This window comes from Pinus tabuliformis, chromosome J (genome assembly GCF_031772625.1).
Source record: "Pinus tabuliformis cultivar Carrire ecotype Pingquan chromosome J, CPIR1, whole genome shotgun sequence".
Lineage (NCBI taxonomy): Eukaryota > Viridiplantae > Streptophyta > Pinopsida > Pinales > Pinaceae > Pinus > Pinus tabuliformis.
In genome coordinates, this window is record NC_142295.1 from 168,599,242 (window position 1) to 168,618,440 (window position 19,199).

The window sequence follows — 19,199 nt, forward strand, 5'->3', positions numbered from 1 at the left end:
TAAAAGCATAATTGACCACATTCAAAAGGAAAATGTACCACAAAATGCAAAAGATGGTCGGGACAAACACATTTAGCACATGGGCAAAAGCCAATACATGAGCTCTACCCCATCATCACAGTCATCACCCTGGTTCCTAAACGCCCTACATGAACCTCCTTTATCATTAAGGAACCCATGATTGTCCCAACCCTTGGTGGGCAATGAACCACCCTACCTTAAAGGGGGTATCCACTGTTATTTCTCACAGATCATGCTCTTATCCCTTGAGCCCCAAGCAGTCAATTAAAGAAAAATCATAAAAGGCAAAAGGCATATAAAAAAGGGTGGAAAAATCAAGGCCAGGGCACCTTATGTACCACGATTGCTCCCTTCTATACCTAATATACCCAAGTGAGGGATTCCCTTTTATTAGCTACCCTAGTACCTGAACATGTGGCCCACGGTTGCATCTTTTCATCCCCTACTCCATTCATCTCTTTATCACATGCCACCACCCTTTAAAGGATGTACCTTGGACATACTATTCCCTTTAGAAGTAAAAACCACCTAATAGGATACTTGATTAACCCCCATTTGGAACTTGGAGACATTAGCACATGCCAAAGCCCACTATGGAAGGGCATGCCATTATGAAGTGCCCACCTGTTGTCCATGGTTTGCAAGCTCTTTTATTCGATTTCCTTGATGAATTGTTGTACTCGAAGGCTAGGGGATGAATTGGATCTTATGCAAAATTGCAGGTGGTCTACATTTTGGGTTTGGTCTCACTATACAGGGTCCTAAGCCTCCAGAGGGCTACATTGGCACATGTAGGGTGTGTTGAGAGCAATGGGACTCCATAGCAGTAGACAACACTCCATGGATCCCCAGAGATGTTCAAATATTGCTAGTGATTCACCTATTGGACGAGGAAGATGCACCTGGTTCACCTTTGCCCAACCATCTCGACAATTGTACCATGCGCTTGGCAGATGACCGAGAACTTGTATGTTGATGTGGCATCACGTACACCATCATCTGAGCCCTTACAGATGGTCTACAAGCATCTTCGACTTACTTGGAGACCCATGAGCTCACTTGTGTGCCCTCACACCCATTGGGAGGAGCACCACAGGTTTTTTATGTGGAGAACAAGGGGCCAACCCCTTGCCCATTACTTTTAGGAGTCTTATTCATCATTATGGCACTTATGGACTTCATTAGATTCTTAGAGGGCCCAACCACATGTATTATTTGATCATTCAACCTCTTGAGAGGCTTGTTATTTTGTTTATGAGCTAGTTTGGTGGGCTTGTCACCTACACATTGTTTTTATTTTAGGGGCTAATGTAGGCTCAAGTAGCTAAATCAAACTCGTTAGGAGTGTATAAATACAAATGACGAGAGTTCATTTCTCATCATCACTTGGTTTGGACTTGTATCTCTCTTGAGATTTTCGTTATTCCTTCTTGGTGGACTAGATTTTGGAGCATGGATGAATTTTGATGTATGGATTATCTTTTCTTATCTTGGAGCTTCTTGATTGGCAAGTTTGTTGATGGTTGGATATATTCTCTTACATGTAAGTACAAATTTAATGCTATTTCTTCTTTTACTTTGTCACATACATTGATGATGAGGTTTTCGCTATACTAGGGCTAGTTGTTGAATGGATTTACAGCGAAATTTTGGAATTATGTTTCTATATAACATATCTCTATGTATGAGCCATGTATATTGAACGTATTCTCCTAGGGATAATTCTATGGTTGAATTGATCTTGACAAGCCATATTACCTTGCAAAACGAAGTGTAAAAGCTTTAAGGTCACTCTCCTTTGCCCTAATGACAAGTGAAGTTGTCCTTGAAGCCTCCTTGACCTAGAAACGAAGTTCATTCTCATATTCTTCTTGACTCCAATCTCCCCAAAGGATTAGGCACTAGTTTCCCATAAGGTGACCACCTAAAGAACCATTTTTTTTGACGTATCCTTCTTTATTCTAGGTCTAGCCACATTAGGTCTCCCAGGGCATCATTTTCCCAACAAACCACCCATAGAAAAACTTCGATCTCTTGGCCTCTACTATGTTGGTGTGTCTCCTAGGCCTCCTCCAAATTTGAGGGAATTCTGACGGTGGGGTTGTGAGATATCCCAAGCCCTAGCCTCGAGATTGGTTTTTGCCCTAAGTTTCCCTAGGCTAGTTCCTCATAGGGATCATTTTGCACCTTTAAGTGAAAATCATTTCTTCGATCCCCTTCTCCTCCTTGTTTAGGTCAAGTTCATCATTGGTTGCTAAACTCCCTCCTCTTGACCTAGCCTAGGTCCACTTGGTCCTGTGTGGTCCCATACCTCATCAAAGCCAATTCTTCAAAAAAACCACTTTGGAAACCAAGTTCCATAAGGGTTCAAGGATTGGGAAGCTCCTTTACAATTCATACTCCTTAAACCTAACCCTTAAAATCCTTCCCCCCTTTTCCTAGAAAACTTTATACCTTCCTTAAGAAGCAAGCAAGTCCCATTCCTGAGTCTCCCCTAGGAAAGGGTCAATAAAATCACTTCATATATATCTCGGATTTATCCTTCATAAGTGATTCCCCATATACTGAGTCTCCTCCTATCAGTGAATGTCCATAAAGAGTAGGGAGCTTTAGATGTGGTGACAGTGGGCTTTAGCTACATTATTGCTCTTAACCGAGCAATTGCCCCTCTAGGACCCCCTGCTAGTTTGAGCGATAACATTTTGGCGTTGTTGTCAGGGACATGAAACGTGTGTTCCCTATACGACATATTGACATATCATTATTGGCGACTCTGATGGGAGAACAAAGCCCTAGTTCTTCATCAAGATTTAAAGTTAATGCTTGTAAGGTGAAGCAAGACTCCATTTCAATCCTAATATGCAAAATCATAGAAAATGGACTATAGTAAAAGAAAGATTGATCTTGGTTCTACATTTGCAAAACTCACTGACCAAGACATTCAAGAACTGCAAAAGAATGGGAATAAATATGCAGAATCTTATCAAAATGTATTGGAAGGTATGGATATGGAACTCAAAATCAAGTTTTATCTTGTTTGTAGGCCAAAGTTGCTGAAGTTCACCGATTTGCTGAGGATCAAATCTGCCTTGTTGACTAGCGTTGACTTTTTCCTGGTTAGGGCTCTTTTGCTATTATAAATTATCAGATTTGTAAATTAAAATATCTCTCTGCTGAACTATTGAAGACTAAAGAAGATTTGATCAAGGGTTTCTCCACATTAGGGTTTGTCCCTGGTTGGTGCCACATTTTGTGTCCTCTTCTCTTGGCTTGTCTTCTACTGTTTATATTTATGTTCTATTTGCATTTTACTATCATGTTGATGTGATTGCTAATCTAGATATTGATATTGGGCTAATAAAGAAATTGAAGTAAAATTGCTCTAAGCATAGAACATACCATTGTTGCCTAAAATTAACACATTATATTGTGTTATTGTTGAAAAGTTCATCTTTCAGTTTTTGTCTAAGAGGGGTGAATATTTATTTGGGCAATTAAAGGTTTTTGGCTTATAACTCTGACGCAGACTGTGGTATAAGCGCTTTCAATCTTTGAATCTAACTTCGTCTCATTTTCCAATCATCTTGTGCAGTTGCATATTAAGTTAGTTATGCATAATTAAAATTTACTTCCAAGCATAAGCTTGGTTGATAGAAAGATAGGTACCCATCCATCTTTGCTTGAGAAGCCTGCTTTTAATAGTACTTAAAACGGTGACCTTGCAATCGTTAGAGCCACAGCTCTCTGCAGCACCAGAGGCACCAAGTATGTTAGATTTTCAAGAGAGCTATCGTTAATCACACCTTAGTGTGCTTCAACTTATCTTCTCTCTGCCACGTACTACAGAATCAAGCTCAATATAGAAAGGATCGAAGGGTTAAAACTTAGATAGCCATTTAACTAAAATTTATCAAGATTCATGCATCTCACATTAGCTTTAGGATCTGAACTTCATATAAGATAGTTATTCATTCAAGCAGCAGTTGCAAATCAATTACTTGGTCCTAAATTCCCTAGCAAGATAGTTGACTCCATAAGGCATTGGTATCAATTGCTTAAATCTAATCGAATCCTATAAGTCTTGCTAAATCTAAATCAAGTACTTGGTCACTTGACTGTGTCTCCTAAATTGGTTGGTTCCCAACCAGTTCTCCTTCATTTCATTTCCATAGGGTCTACCCACCTTAGCCTGTTGTGGGGAGACATCTTAAACAGAGAGATTGGGGATCAGGGTGACAGCCCCCCAATCTGAGCCGTTGTCGCATTGCCTAGACATTCTGTGCGACAACAAGGAAAATGGTGTATATATTTTCAAATCTCTTGCTACTGATATTCTCTTGAAAGTGACAAGTTCCTCACTAGTAGAAAGGAACCACATGAACTATAGTTTCATTCATTCTTTGAAGCACAACGGGTTGAGATTGCAGGGGGTCAAGGAATTCATCTATGTGCATTCAACCTCGCAATGTGTCTCGAAGGAGTAAAGAATACCATAAAGATTGCGATGTGGATGTTGAATCCCTACACATGCCAACTCTCTCTACCAATCCACGATACAGTGCCAAACAAGCATCATTTGATACTTTTTGTGATGAAGATGAACATGATCACGAGATGGATATTTATTAAGTTTTAGCTCATGTCTATGGAAGTATGGCCTTATGTATAAAGGTTGACCAGTGACTTTGAATATATGGCCTCCTTTATAAAGGATAATTTTGAATTTTGCACAATGTGATCATTGTTATCAGAACCAAACTGGCTGACCCAAAAACTGAAACGGAACTGAAACTGTTAAAAAAAAGGACACAAAAACCAGTCAACCAAAGTACATAAAATATTCGATTTTTAATATCAAAATATGTTTATTTACATCCATGGGAATCCCAAGCATTAGACACAAACATGCAACATTTTAGCATGTGCATAGCATTGTAAGAGTGAATATAGCAAAATGACACCAAGTACAATACATATTTGAACCAAATAGAACGATATTGCGGCTCTTAATAGCCTGCACAGTCCAAAAATTAATCATACTATGGTCTAAAATCAAATCAAACTAAATAATCATCTGAAATTTTGGTCTTTTTGGATGAAGAAAGTGCACTAGTACAAAACCAGTCAACCCAGCCTCTTCTGACTAATTATGGACCAGTTCAGGCCAAAACCAATCATTTCCAGTTTGAGGGACCGATTCTGCTCCAAAAACCCCCAGGACTAGTTGGACCAGCAGATTTAGCCTGTACCAATCTAGTTCTGATAACATTGAATGTAACCAGTGATAGTCCATGGATCTAAAGTGTCGTTTATGTGTATCATTCTTATTTTCTTGCAAGGTAATGCATTAGCTAAAATAAATATATAAGTGTGTCTGTGTGTGTAAATAGATAGATATATAGATAGATGTAAGCTTTTTTATTATGCCACATTTCCCCTAACATACCCATTTTGAGGAGTCAATTTTCGCCAGCATTCTTGTCTCCAAAACCCATACCCAGTGCCAAGTTCAATGCAACTTGGACGGAAAGAAAAGTGGTTAGTTTTACTTGATACTGATTCTACATTTCATGAAGATATCTTCAAGACAAACCTTATCATGTCATTCCCACTTCAGAGTATTAGAGAATAATCTGGCAGAATGAAAACATCATTACAATGGTCAAAACAAGTAGAAAAAGACAAATTCATTAATTATATAATCTTGCCGATGCATTTTAAATCAGGTGTAAAATAGCTCCCTAAAAATGGACATGAATAAACTGTCAGCTTGTGGTGATTTGAAAGCAACTAAATCCATCATAGAAACTTGTTAAGTAGATGAAACTTCCACAGTTGAGAAAAGTCAGTCGCCATTGTTACTTAGTACTTATGCATGCCAGGTTAGATATTCTCCTCAACATTGTTTACGTAACATTGCAAACCAAAAGAAAAGGTAAATTTACAGCATTTTACATATATAAGAGAATAACCTACCAGGTAAGATAGGTCCCACCAAATGAGAAAGAACAATGGGCCCTCTTGCTCCATCCACACGAATAGGTTCACATGAAACTGAAATCAGACCATCTATATCCTCTTTGCGAACAGTATACGATATGCCAGTAGCACCCTTGATTTCGCGTTGGGATCCATCCGGGCGAGTCTGCACAGAGCATAGTCTCAGAATGTCAAACCAAGCTAGAGCCACAGATGAGAGGACCCTCACCTTAAAGAAAGCTCAATCACTAAAAGAATAATTTTTGACAGCATTTGACATTTTTGGATGAACTTCTGTTGTCCTTATTCTCCTCAATTAAAACATGTATCATACCAAGAACCATTGTAGCTTTGATGGCCCCTCATCACCTCCCCAGTATTTCTTCTCTGCCTGTAACTCTGCTCCTTCAACTGATTCTCCTAGTATCTGCAAGGATAGTATCCTGGGAGAACCTGCAGAAAGTCTTCCTTAAATCATGCATGTCAAAGAAGAGATAATTACATGTTTTCTCGTATAAATAAGCAAGTAACAACCATGTTTGTATATTGCATTTTCCTCAATAAAAAGGAAATTAAAAGACCTGGTCGAACACGGTCATGGCTGATGGTAGTCCGTCCTTCCCCAATGACACCATCATCCCGAACTGGTATGCAACTGAAAGATACATATTTATAGGCAGCGTCTTTTGTTATTTGATAATGGAGCTGTCCCTCCGCTTCAGGTATGAATGTACCTGGGTCATTCTCATACTGATTGCATGAGAGCGGCAGCACAAAAACAAGCAAATTATTGAGGTGAATTTAAGATATTATTTTTTTTATCCAAAAAGATACATTAGTAAAGAAGAAGCTTCTGAGAGGAAACTTCAATAATTACCTCATGCAGATACCAACTGTAATCACTGTTCCCTTCATGACCTCCAATGTAACCATAAGAGGCTGTCAATGTTTCCCCTTCAGTCAAATCACCAGTTATAGAAAGAAAGTTCAAACTTGGAGGTAATGCTGCAACAATAATAGGCGAGGTAGGATTAGAATAGTTGGCACACAGAAAATTTCATTATTTAATATTAAATGCAAGAGATGATAACAAGATCAGATTTTTTATTGATTATTCCAAATGTTAAATGTTTAAACCAGTTTATATGCAGACACTCATTGCCAAGTACAATGCAACAGTTATTGGAAATATAATGATAGTCCATAAATTTAATGTCAGAAAGGACAATAAAGCCGAATTGGAGTCAATCTAAACAATGTATCCCGGAAGATTAAAAATAAAGTATGATGCTTGATAAGTTTAATGTCAGCTATGAATAAAGACGAAGTATATAACATTTTAAAAGCCTTAAGATAAGAGAATTCTTGAGAACAGAATCTCACACATCTAATGACTTCATTTTCTAATCAAAGCACAACTTAAAGCATTGCACAAATACAAATGCAAGCAATTCCACTGGCTCACTATGATAGAGAGTATCTCATACATCTCTTGACTTCATTTTCTGATGAAAGTGAAGAAATTTGGGGCACTTTTCGACCCAGAAAAAGAAATTATGGTTTTAGTTGTGATCAGTTAGGTTGAGAGATTTTGGTGGACAGATGTACTGTCCCATGCTCCATCATGTCAGAAAAAATAAAACAGCTAGTTTTTCTCTGTTTTGGAGTGAATTTTGATTGAAGTTTGGTGAAGGATAGAGAAAGGCAATGCTATGTTTTTTAGTGTATGTACAGTTCTTTTCCTGAAGGGAATTGATCCATACTCATGTTTATCTGGATCTGTTTTTGGCCCGTGGGCAGGATATTGTCAAGATCTTTTAATTTCATTTTTGTGACATGTGAACCTACAGGCAGGTACCAGACAGAATCCCAGAGGACTCTACTACATGTTTTGTGAAATCCAACTCAGAACTGCCATATTTCTAGATTTTGGGAGCTCCAGATAAGGCACAGAGCAGTTTACATGAGACAAACAGCTTGGTGAGCAGGACCTATCTGCATCAGTTTCATATCAGAACCTGAAAGAAGAAGCACCCAGAGGGGATTCCAAATAAAATGGAGAAAAAGAGATAAATCAAATGCAAGATAGAGGATAAATATTGAAGAACAATTACACGAAATCCTGGAGCTCAAGGACTTTCTAGAATGGAAACACTAAACCAAGCTGTATTGAAAAAATAGAGCAAAAGTCAACCTAAAGTCTTCGAATTAAAGGGGAATTCAAACCATAGTAGCGTGATTCAGCTGTATTGGACTTAACTGTATGGAATTCCAGAGTAATAACAAACTCAGTAAACTTTCCATACAGTACTGTTGACTTACTTTTCATTGTCTTTCATAATATATTATCGTGTGTTTTTAAGGGTTGACTCAAATCCAAAAGTTAAAATTTTCAAAATCCTCAAAAACAATTAAAAAATCTGAGCATATGTATAAATACCAACTAATGCCAAAAATTTCAAGAAATGATTTTTTTATTTAACCAGCACTCATGAGGCTGAAATTCTTCCGTTTTGGAACAAAATGCACCGTTTCGTTTGTATCTGTGAGATGGATACTTCCATATTGCAGCCATAATGTAACAGAGCCAAGTGAAAATTAGTATATAAAAGAGTTGGTGGTGTTCCGAAGTTCTCCAAAATGTAACATGACTCAAGAGCTTGAAGCCAGCAAGGAGATTAGACAGACCCAGGTGAGGTGTGGTTGCACAGGTAGAGGAAGAGAAACAGGACAGCAAACACCAGCCTCAGAAAACCATTGAGATTTTTTATTTTTGATTAAGATAAGAAATCCCAGGATTGCCTGCGTAACCCCAAATTTTGCTAATAGAACAATGGTCACTCAAGAAGAATTTCAAACAACAGTGATTGAAGCGAAAACTGGAAAAAAAATTAATGTTGAAATGAACTTTAGTAATGGGCATCCAGGACACTGCAGAAGCTTATTGGAGAAGAAACCATGCTTTTAAAACCCAGTCTAAGCATGCAGGCAAGGCATGCAAAGTAGTTTTTTATCAGGGTTTTACAGAGAATCTTGTATGTATAAAAATTATAAACAAATTACATGTGATAATCAAATATAAGTCGCCAACAAAATATCAAAATATCCAAAAGACTTAGAAAATAAAGACATCTATTAAGGATAAAAATAATTATAAGTCGAATAATGTATGAAATAATGATATGATATAATACAATGGAGCCCCATATATATACCTAAGAAAAGTGCCCTTTCATTAATAGTCATGACCTTTGAGACATGTCATTTCATTATACTAATTGTTATTTAATTAAGAGTTATTCATTTATATTATTTTATATAATTATGCCCATAACATTGCCTTCTCTTTAGAAATGATTTCCTCTCAAAGCTTAAGTGGAGACGCTTAACATCTTTTTTCTTGACCTGTAATGTCTTCGCATCATTTTTTGTTCTTGGAGCTGTCATAGTTGATGATACGAGATCATATGAGCTTCCAATTGTGACACACAATTGTTAAACTATAAAATGATTCAAACATCCCAAATCGATCCTCTATGGAATCTTGCAGTTATTTGATATTCAAAATAAATTATTATTATAAGACTTAACTTCGTTGATAATAATATCTTTCAGAACATAAGTCAGTCGTTTCCATTCTTAAAGTATCTGCTTTATGATGAGGATTTTGATAAGGTATTTTGTAATATGATTTTCCTTTATCATGCTTGTAGGGTTTTCTTGGCTTATTTTTGGTAAATGTTCTTCTTCATGTACTAATGTTTCTTTGATTGTTGGATCTTCACTTGAAATTTCCATCATTTCTACTACAACATCTGAGTATGTTGACTTTAATTGGATTGTCATCTTTCTGAGATACGAGATTAACTGAATCGGTATTTGTTCCCTTTTCTTCAACTTGGATCTTTTTATCTGAACACTTCGATACTTTCTCCTGGATAAGATGTTTCAACTTTTCTTCCAATGGCCTCCTATCACACTTAATCTTCCTAATCTGTGTAAGAAGATCTAACTTGTTCCAGTAGCTTTTGATTAAGGCTCTTCATGTGAGAATTTTCTTCATCTTTTGATGACAGGGTCTTCTAAAATTCTTTCTCCAGGTATTCCTTTTCTTGTTCTAATCTTTTATAACTCAGCTTCATTGCCTTGGAATTTCTGACTTGTGTAAATAATTTCTTACTGTGATTTTTTAAGCAATAAATTTCCTCATTTTTATCTATGATAGCTTCAATAATTTATCTTTTCATCTTTGATATCGACTTTTTATTTTCTTGAATGGCCACCTTTGATATATCTTTCAAGCTATGTTGCAGGAAATGCTGGGCCAGAGGACGTTTGTGGCAAAACACAAAACTGAAACTCTGAAATGTGTTTGGTACGGCCTTGAAACACGTTTCAGGCCGCACTGGCATGTTTCACGAAGCTGAAACGTGGCCCAGTACGGCTTGAAACACGTTTCAAGGTTGTACGGTCACGATTCAGCGATAAAGTGACGTTTTCGTTTTTTTTCATTTTTAATATTTTATTGGGTGATAGCAGTAGTCATTCTAGAGAATGGGATGTGGATCTAGAAAGTCTTGATTTGGAGCTCTCTCTTGCTGCCCTGAATATTAAGGACGGGGAGCCTAGAAGTGGAATTGGCTAATCATCTTCTTCAGCTTCACCATCCACTATTGAGCATGCTTCTGCATTTATTTTTGATGAGGATGAAGATTGAAGACTATTAGTCATTAGTCTTTATAGTACTTGCAGCCTCATAGTCTTTAATATTTATTGTACTTGCAGCCTCATATATATAATAACGGCTGATTTTGGATATTGCTATTTTCATTATGTAATCATTCATGTGTAAATGTGGCGTAAATTTAGAGACTTATAGTTTATTCATTAACATTGGACAATTTAATCATAATATAATAAATTATAATGTCTCATGTATGCTTTATGATTACACATAACATTTCTTAAATGTCCTAACATATATATATATATATATATATATATATATATATATATATATCCCCATTTCCAAAATTTGGGGGGGTCATGTTCCTTACCCATACCTATTTCCCCATATCGTGCAACTTAGCTTTCAAGTCTTTTGACAAAGGTACTATCGAATCTAACTTCAATGTAGTGTCCTGAAGTGTCATTTTTTATTCTTATATGACATGTCAAAAACATCTTCTCCATGTTTAAGATGAAGGTACATAGTTTTCAAAACTAGGGTAAACCAAATATTATGTCTATCTCTTCTTTTACATAGTTGCAACATTTAATTGAGATATATATTCATAATCATCAATTGTCACTTGCAAGTTCTTTTTTTTTGGTACGTAAGCACCCACGGCAGATTTGAACCAGTGACCTATCACAAGGAGTGCCTTAACAGTGCACCCATTCACCGTCAATCCAAAGCCCTGTGGGCTGCAAGTTCTTAATTTCATAGTCTTTTGCAAAAAAATCTTCTTTATTGAATTAAGGCTTCTATGATCCATATCAAGTTTTTGAGACATGTTTTTCGGCGATAATCACATCAAAATTCATTTGTCGACGCGTTTCGAACCAGCAAGTGTGGTTCATCGTCAGGACAAGATGAAGAACCAGATCATGGCAACAAGTTAAATAAAGAGACTGGTAATTGTGATTAATATAATATGAAATTCATAATAATAATAACAGAATTAATAATAATATTAATAAAAATTTTAAATATGGTAATATTAATATTAATATAAAATATAATATAAATAACAACATTTTTAATAATAATAACGTTAATAATTTTAATATTAGTAATAATGGAAAATATAATAACAATAATAATATTAATAATGAGGGTGATAATAACAATAATAATAATAATAGTAGTAGTAGTGATAATAATAATAACAACAATATTAATATTAATAATAATAATAATAATAATCTTTCTCATAGAAATAAGGTAGTCAATCTTTCTAGTTTTTCCTTTCCCCCTTCTGTTTATAGTCTCCTTAATAAGGGATTAAATTTTGCCCTTGCTCCTAGAAAAATCCATGTGGAAGACATTATGTGTGACGTGGAGTTTGGGATTAGGGGCTTACCTGATAATATTAAAGACACAATAAGGCAAGACTGTGCTGTAATCCTTAGGAAGGCAAAGCCCCCTAGGAACAATATTAGCAAGGATGAATTTGATGCCCTCAGATCCTTGAACCATAACCATGACATTGTCGTTCTTAAAGCCGACAAAGGTGGGGCTGTTGTTATCCTTGACAAGGAGGATTATCGCAAGAAGATGTTGGATCACTTGTGTAATAGTGGTAGCTACAAAAAGCTTAATAAGAATCCCCTAAAAAGGATCTCTAGAACAGTTTCTCTAGCTATTAAGTCTAGTAGCACTGTGGGCACCCTTTGCCACAAGCTTATTGAGAGTAGCCCCATCACTCCGAAGATCTATGGTCTTCCAAAGATCCACAAGGAAGGGGCCCCCCTAAGACCCATTATCAACACCATAGGAGGGCCAACCTACCTCCTAGCCAAATTCCTTGCCTTGAAGCTTAAACCCCTTGTTGGCCTTACAAAGTCATTCGTCAAAGACTCTTCTACGTTTGTCAATGAGTTAAAGGGCATAAAGTTTGACCCTGATGATATTCTTGTTGGTTTTGATGTAGTCTCCCTTTACACTTGCATCCCTATTAAGGAGGCTATTGAGGTCATCAATCGCCTCACTGATCCCGATACCACTCGTTTAGTAGAGATTTGTCTTACTTCTACTTTTTTTTGCTTTGAAGGAGAATTCTATGAGCAGACATGCGAGGTTGCCATGGGCTCCCCCTGGTCACCTGTTGTTACTAATATTTTTATGGAAGACTTTGAATCCAGGGCTTTGGCCTCAACCCGACTCCTGCCTAAGCTTTGGAAAATGTTTGTGGATGACACTTGTGTCATTTGGTCTCATGGCCAAGAAGAGTTAGATCATTTTTTCAACATCTCAACAATCAATCTTCCTCCATAAAGTTTACTATGGAACAAGAAGTTGATGGGTGCCTACCGTTCCTTGATGTTCTTATTTCGAAAAAGGATGGCGATTCTTTCTCCCACCAAGTGTTTCGGAAAGAAAACTCATATTTAGCAGCATCTTCATGCTAGCTCTCATCATTTGCCTACTCAAAAGTTGGGTGTTCTAAACACGCTTGCCACACGGGCGTTGAGAATATCTGATGAAAAGAACCTTGATAAGGAGAAAGCCCACCTCCTTGATGTTTTTTTTAATAATGGATGTAGTAGGCACCAAGGTTTGAAAGCTTTCCTTGAAGCTAGCAGAGGTCACAAGTCTAAGAAAGACCCTAAAGACCGAATCTCAGGGGTGTGTCTCCCTTTCATCCAAGGGACCACTGCCAAGATCGCGAGGCTTCTTAGGAAGCATAATGTTCCCTCTACCTTTAAACCCCTTAACACCATGCGTAACTCCCTTAGGTCTGTAAAAGACACTATTGACCCCAAGGACATGAAAGGTGTTTACCTTATTCCTTGTTCTTGTGGAACCCCCTATGTTGGTGAAACTGGGTGCTCTATTAATCAGAGGATTCATGAGCATGTAACCGACATCAAGCATGGGAGAACCCGATCTTCAGCCTTGGTTGAACACGCAAAGAAGTCTAAGCATCATATATGTATTGAGGAGGCCCAGGTTATTGCCAAGATTGCTCCTTTTCATCACCGTAAGTTTAGGGAAGCCATAGAAATCGAAAGGAGGCTGAGCAATCTTAATAGGGATGACGGCTGGAAGATTAGTAGTTGTTGGATCCCTACCCTTTCCTCTTAGCCCCACCCTTCATTTACCCTCCTTGGTTTTCCTTTCTAGTTTTATTCCCTCGACTTCTAGTTGTTTTTGTTCCCTTTTCTATTGATTTACAGTTGTTGTTGTTTTTTTTTGGTACTCTTTACCTCTATTTTTCCTATTTTATTAATATTTTCTATTTGTTCCTATAATAATATTCTTATAAGTTTATTTTTATATTGTAATAAGAGGATAATATAGCTTAACATAATGTTTATTTATTAAGTTTAATTTTTAAATATAGGTTCTTGTTATATTCCTTTCATTGAAATTTTAATTAGTTACATTCTTATTGAATAAATAAAGTTTTTAAACAATTTAACTAAGTGATTGATTAATTAGTAGACATTTATATTTAACCCTAATTATAACTTATATTCAAGTAAAAATAAATATATTTAATAAACATATTAATAATTAATTAATTTAGAAAAGAAAAAACAAAAAAAAAAAATACTTATATTGGTATTTTAATTTATCCCATGATAAATTTGTATAATTTATTTTTAAATTAAAAATTGGATATAATATATTTTCACATATATATATATATATATATAAACTTAATAAACAAATTAACTAATGGATTATTTAATTAATAAACTTTCATTCATATAGTGGTATACGTTTATTTGTAGTCTTTTAAATTAAAAAGGAAGAACTTATAATGTCCCTCAACAATTATTTAGGATATATATTTACTTTTAAATAAAATAACTAAATCTAGCAATTAACTAATTGTTTAATGAATTAATTACTGATCAACCTTTCCCCCAATTCTTGGTCCATTGTCCATGGGGCTTTGGATTGACGGTGAATGGGTGTACTGTTAAGGCACTCCTTGTGATAGGTCACTGGTTCAAATCCCCCGTGGGTGCTTAGGTAGTATTATATAGAAGGAAAGAACCAACAACAAAACAATTAAACCAAAAAAAAAAAAAAAAAACTTAGTCCATTCAGTTGTAGCCATTTCATTTGGTCAAAAGTAGTTGTTTCTTTCTAGTCGTTTGAATGACCAGTCTCTCTATTTAATTTTTGCCATGATCTGGTTCAAAACGCGTCAACAAATGAATTTTGATGTGATTATCTCCAAAAAACATGTCTCAAAATATCTTCTTTATCAATTATATTTGGCTTTGGAATTAATAATTGATTTGTCAAATCAATATTAATGTCATTTTCCTTATGGTTCAAACTGATCACAATGGTAATCTTTTTTCCTTGAATACTTCCCTTTAACGTATCCACAACATGCAATCAAACACCCTTTAAAAGATGATGTTCCTCCATTTTCAAATATCGATTTTATAAGAACTTAATTTTATACGCCCTTTTAATTAAAACTTTAGATTTTTATTTTTTTTATTTTTTTATAAAATCCCTTTAAAAATATAATAAAATATCATGTTTACAATGTTCCACTAAGACTCTGGGATGGAGAGACATGGGTGCGAGGAGACGCACAGGAGCGTGTGGGAGTACCCTCAAATTTTAGGGAAATTCCAAGTGGACGAGGAGACATCGGGGTATACAATTTATTATTTTATATATATATATATGCTTTCATTATTAAATATGAATTTGAATTTTATATATATATATATATATATATATATAATTAAAATTCATATTTAATAATGAAAGCATAAATAAACTAATAGTAATACATTGATCCACACAATTGAATTAAATAATGATATACACTGAGCGAAGCTTGGAGAGAGGAGCTTGCAAGGGGAGATTGGAGCTTGGGATTGAAGGCCAAAGGGGTAGGATCTACACTCTAATCTAGCATTTTTTTTATGTTCATTGCTAAATAAATAAATAAAAATTTTCTCTATTTCCCATTTTAGTTCCTCCATTTTTTTGCAGATTCAAAACTTCAAATTTCAAACATCATGGTTTTATGGCTTGGCATTTTCTTCTTCTTGGTTCCTTTTTTGGTTATTAATGTGTTGGAGAGTAGAAGAAGGAGGGTTGATCATGAAGAAGAGGATGAAGAAGTAGGTTATAGTGGATTTGATGAAAACCTCGGAGATGAGTACCTTGGTGAGGAGGAAGAAAGTGAACATCATTCAGCCCAAAAAAGCTCGGTCAAAGGAGAGAAATTTTGTAGTGATTTCTTGCGGTCAAAACAGAAGTCAACATTGGTCAACATGCCCAAAAAACCTCGATTTTTGTGCCCAAAATGCGAGCTAAGGAGATCAAAATTATGCCCCAGAAAACATAGTTAAACTTGGTCAATAAGGCCTTGGCCAACATTGTCCTGAAACTCTAAAATTTCGGCCTACAATTTGTCCCAAAAATTCATCCTTCATCCACACATGTGAGAGAGAGAAAGATGATCCCCAAATTGTACAAACCAATTAGATTAGGAGAGAGAAGAAATGATGAGTGAGTGATGTCCAAATGAAGAGAGAGGTCACTCATATTTATACAATTCGATGAGGCTGAAATGACGCATCTATTGGGCTTCTTGAGCTTACATTAAGCTGAGGCCGACCTTAACAATTTGTGCATGAGAGAGAATAAATTCAAAATTCCACTTTTGCTTGTCCGAATGAGATGATCTTTATATCAAACTTGGACCTCTCGAAAAGAGGAATCCAATGCAATAATCTCCATCATATGAGTTGTCCCAAGGTGGAATTTGGCCCTAGTTGCCAATTTTAACAATTTTTCTATCTATAATTGCTTAACTGTTACTGGGATTATTGGAATTGAAATAAATTGTTTTAAGTGACTAAATCAACATATAACGTTGTGTAAAATTAACATGCTATCAAAGGTGAGATGAAGGTTAGCCTAAGGAGACCAGAGAGCACCACTTTGAGACATTTTTCTTGTTGCTTGGGAATCAACCTTCTTGGACAAGATGACTACCTCCTTCTTCAAGATTGAGGAGAAGTTGAATGATGCCTCCAACTCTGGAACATGGAGAGCTAGATTGGATCTCACACTTGAAGAGAATGATGTTATGGAATGTGTGTAGGGCCAAGTAGTTGAACCTCCAGAGAATGTCAATGCCAATGCCAAGTCCAAGTACAACAAGGATGAGAATCGATCAAGGCCAAGAAGATCATTATTGATTATCTTCGGGATCATCTCATCACTTAAGTGACCAAGATGAAGAATTCAAAAGAGATGTATGACAAATTGATTGGGATGTATGAGGTCAACAATTTATGCCGCGTCATTTGTTTGAAGAGTCAACTTCATGACATCAATATGAACAAGTCTAAATCGATTACAGCCTACTTCATGAGGATCTCTCAAATAAGAGATCAGTGTCTTTCCATTGGAGAAGTCATACATGATAGAGAACTTGTGCAGTTGACTCTTGGTGGGCTCCCCATGTCTTGGAAGACATTCATCAAAAGCATTGGTTGCATGAAAGAGCTCCCTACATTTGATGAGCTTTTGGGCAATTGCACTCAAGAGGAATCCAAGCTCATTTCCAAAGGAAGAATCCAATGACAAGATGAGAGAGAACCTACAGCCTTTGCAGCCAATGTGAAAAAAGTAAAAGGGAAAGGAAGACCTTCCAAATGGAAGCCAGCCCCATAATTCAACAATAATAGAAGGGACTTTTCCAAAGTCCAATGCTACAAGTGTGACAAATTTGGCCACATTGCCTAAGATTGTCCCAATAGAAGAAATGCTCAAAGGCCTAGCAACAGCAACAACTATGGCAACAACAACTTCAACAATAAAAGGAGAAGAGGAGGTCTTGTTGCCGGTACAACTGTTGAAGAGACCCAGTGCCCTCAAACAAGGTCCAAGAGCACAAGGTATGACAATAATGCTGCAAGTTCTCAATATGAATGTGTTCTTGTTTTTTCTCTTTCTAGTTCATCTTCAGATAGCATTGATAGTTGGCTAGTGGATAGTGGGGCATCTAGACATTTTACAAGGCATTGTGAAGTACTCTCAAATTTGGTTGAGAGAGATACCAAAGGGTATGGTTCTGTTTCTTTTCATTTAGAGATTAGTCAAACCATTCATCTACAGGATGTCTTGTATGGGCCTCTATTGTCTCCTCTCTGCCATGGAAGACAAGGGGTTTAGAATTGCATTCATTGATGGAAAAGTCCTTGGTTGGCCAAGGAATTCTAACATGAGGGCAGCCTTAACACTTGGTGACAGAAATGAAGGTCTTTACAGAGTTTGTGGATGACCAATTCAAGCATTGGTCCATGACATTAATAATCAGTGTGAGCTTTGGCACCGTAGTTTTCTTGCCTCTATTACAAGGCTTTTCCTAACTTGAGAAGGATGGTTACAGGGATACCCATGATTGAATTTGATCATGAAGGTGTATGTCAAGGATGTGCTAGTGGAAAGAATATCAAGGGACCATTCCCTTCTAGCAGCAACAAATCTAAGGAGATTCTTCAACTCATTAGTCCTTACCTTTGTGGGCCCATGTCGGTGACATCTCTTAGAGGATAGTTATATTATATTACCTTTGTTGATGACTTCTCTTGTAAGACATGGATCTTCTGCTTGAAGACTAAGGATCAGGTTTTTGATGTGTTGAGGGATTTCAAAGCTCTTGTAGAAAATCAAACAAGAAAAAAGATCAAGATCCTGAGGACTGATAATGTAAGTGAATACAATTTAAATGAATTCAAAGACTTCTGCAGAGAAGACAGGATTAAGAGGCAGGTCATTGTTCCATACAACCTTCAACAAAATTGAGTTGCTGAGAGGAAGAACATATCCATCTTGGAAGCAGCCAAAGCCATCATTCGTGATCAAAAGCTTCCTATGTTTCTGTGGGCAGAAGCTACAAACACTATTGTATATGTCCAAAATAAGTGTCTTCATCATGCCTTGGAAAACAAGACTCCTAAAAGAAGCATTTACAGTTGTGAAACCGAAAGTTGGACATTTGAGAATATTTTATTGCCCTGTCTACTTTCATGTACCGAAGGAGACAATGTCAAGCTTGAGGCTTCAAGAAAGAAAGGTACGTTTTTTGGCTATTGTGAAAATTCTAAAGCTTACAAGATATATATGCGAGGTAAAAGGTACATTGGGTTCAATCAAGATGTGACTTTTGATGAAGATGTTTCCCTTGGAAAAGCAAGGGACTCTCTTGTTCCTACCAGCACTAAGAGAAGAGATGATTCTATTGATGTAGATGCAGAGCCATCCATGCCTGAGTCGGACCTTACATATGAGCCTATGGCACCCATGGATCCTTTGGATCCACCTCCATGTGATCCTCCCACGAGGAAGAGACCTTGTAGCTTCATGTTACAATACAAGATGCAAAGAAACACTTAGCCCTGAGAGGCACTTTCAGAGAGAGCAAGCAGCGTCGCAGATATCAGGGATATGTTGCATTAATGAGTAGCATCATACAAAT

At 36.5% G+C, this 19,199-nt stretch overlaps 1 protein-coding gene across 1 annotated transcript in view; it reads right to left on the minus strand.

The window, feature by feature from the left end:
• The window catches only part of AIR9 (Outer arm dynein light chain 1 protein), a 160,884-nt gene that overhangs the window by 64,190 nt on the left and 77,495 nt on the right, over window positions 1-19,199 (minus strand). Inside the window, exons 20-23 of the mRNA XM_089377429.1 lie at window positions 6,878-7,005; window positions 6,582-6,750; window positions 6,335-6,453; window positions 5,998-6,166 (exon numbers count right to left, since the gene is read on the minus strand). Of these exons, the coding sequence (XP_089233555.1) occupies window positions 5,998-6,166; window positions 6,335-6,453; window positions 6,582-6,750; window positions 6,878-7,005 (585 nt within the window). The remainder of the gene's footprint in view (window positions 1-5,997; window positions 6,167-6,334; window positions 6,454-6,581; window positions 6,751-6,877; window positions 7,006-19,199) is intronic.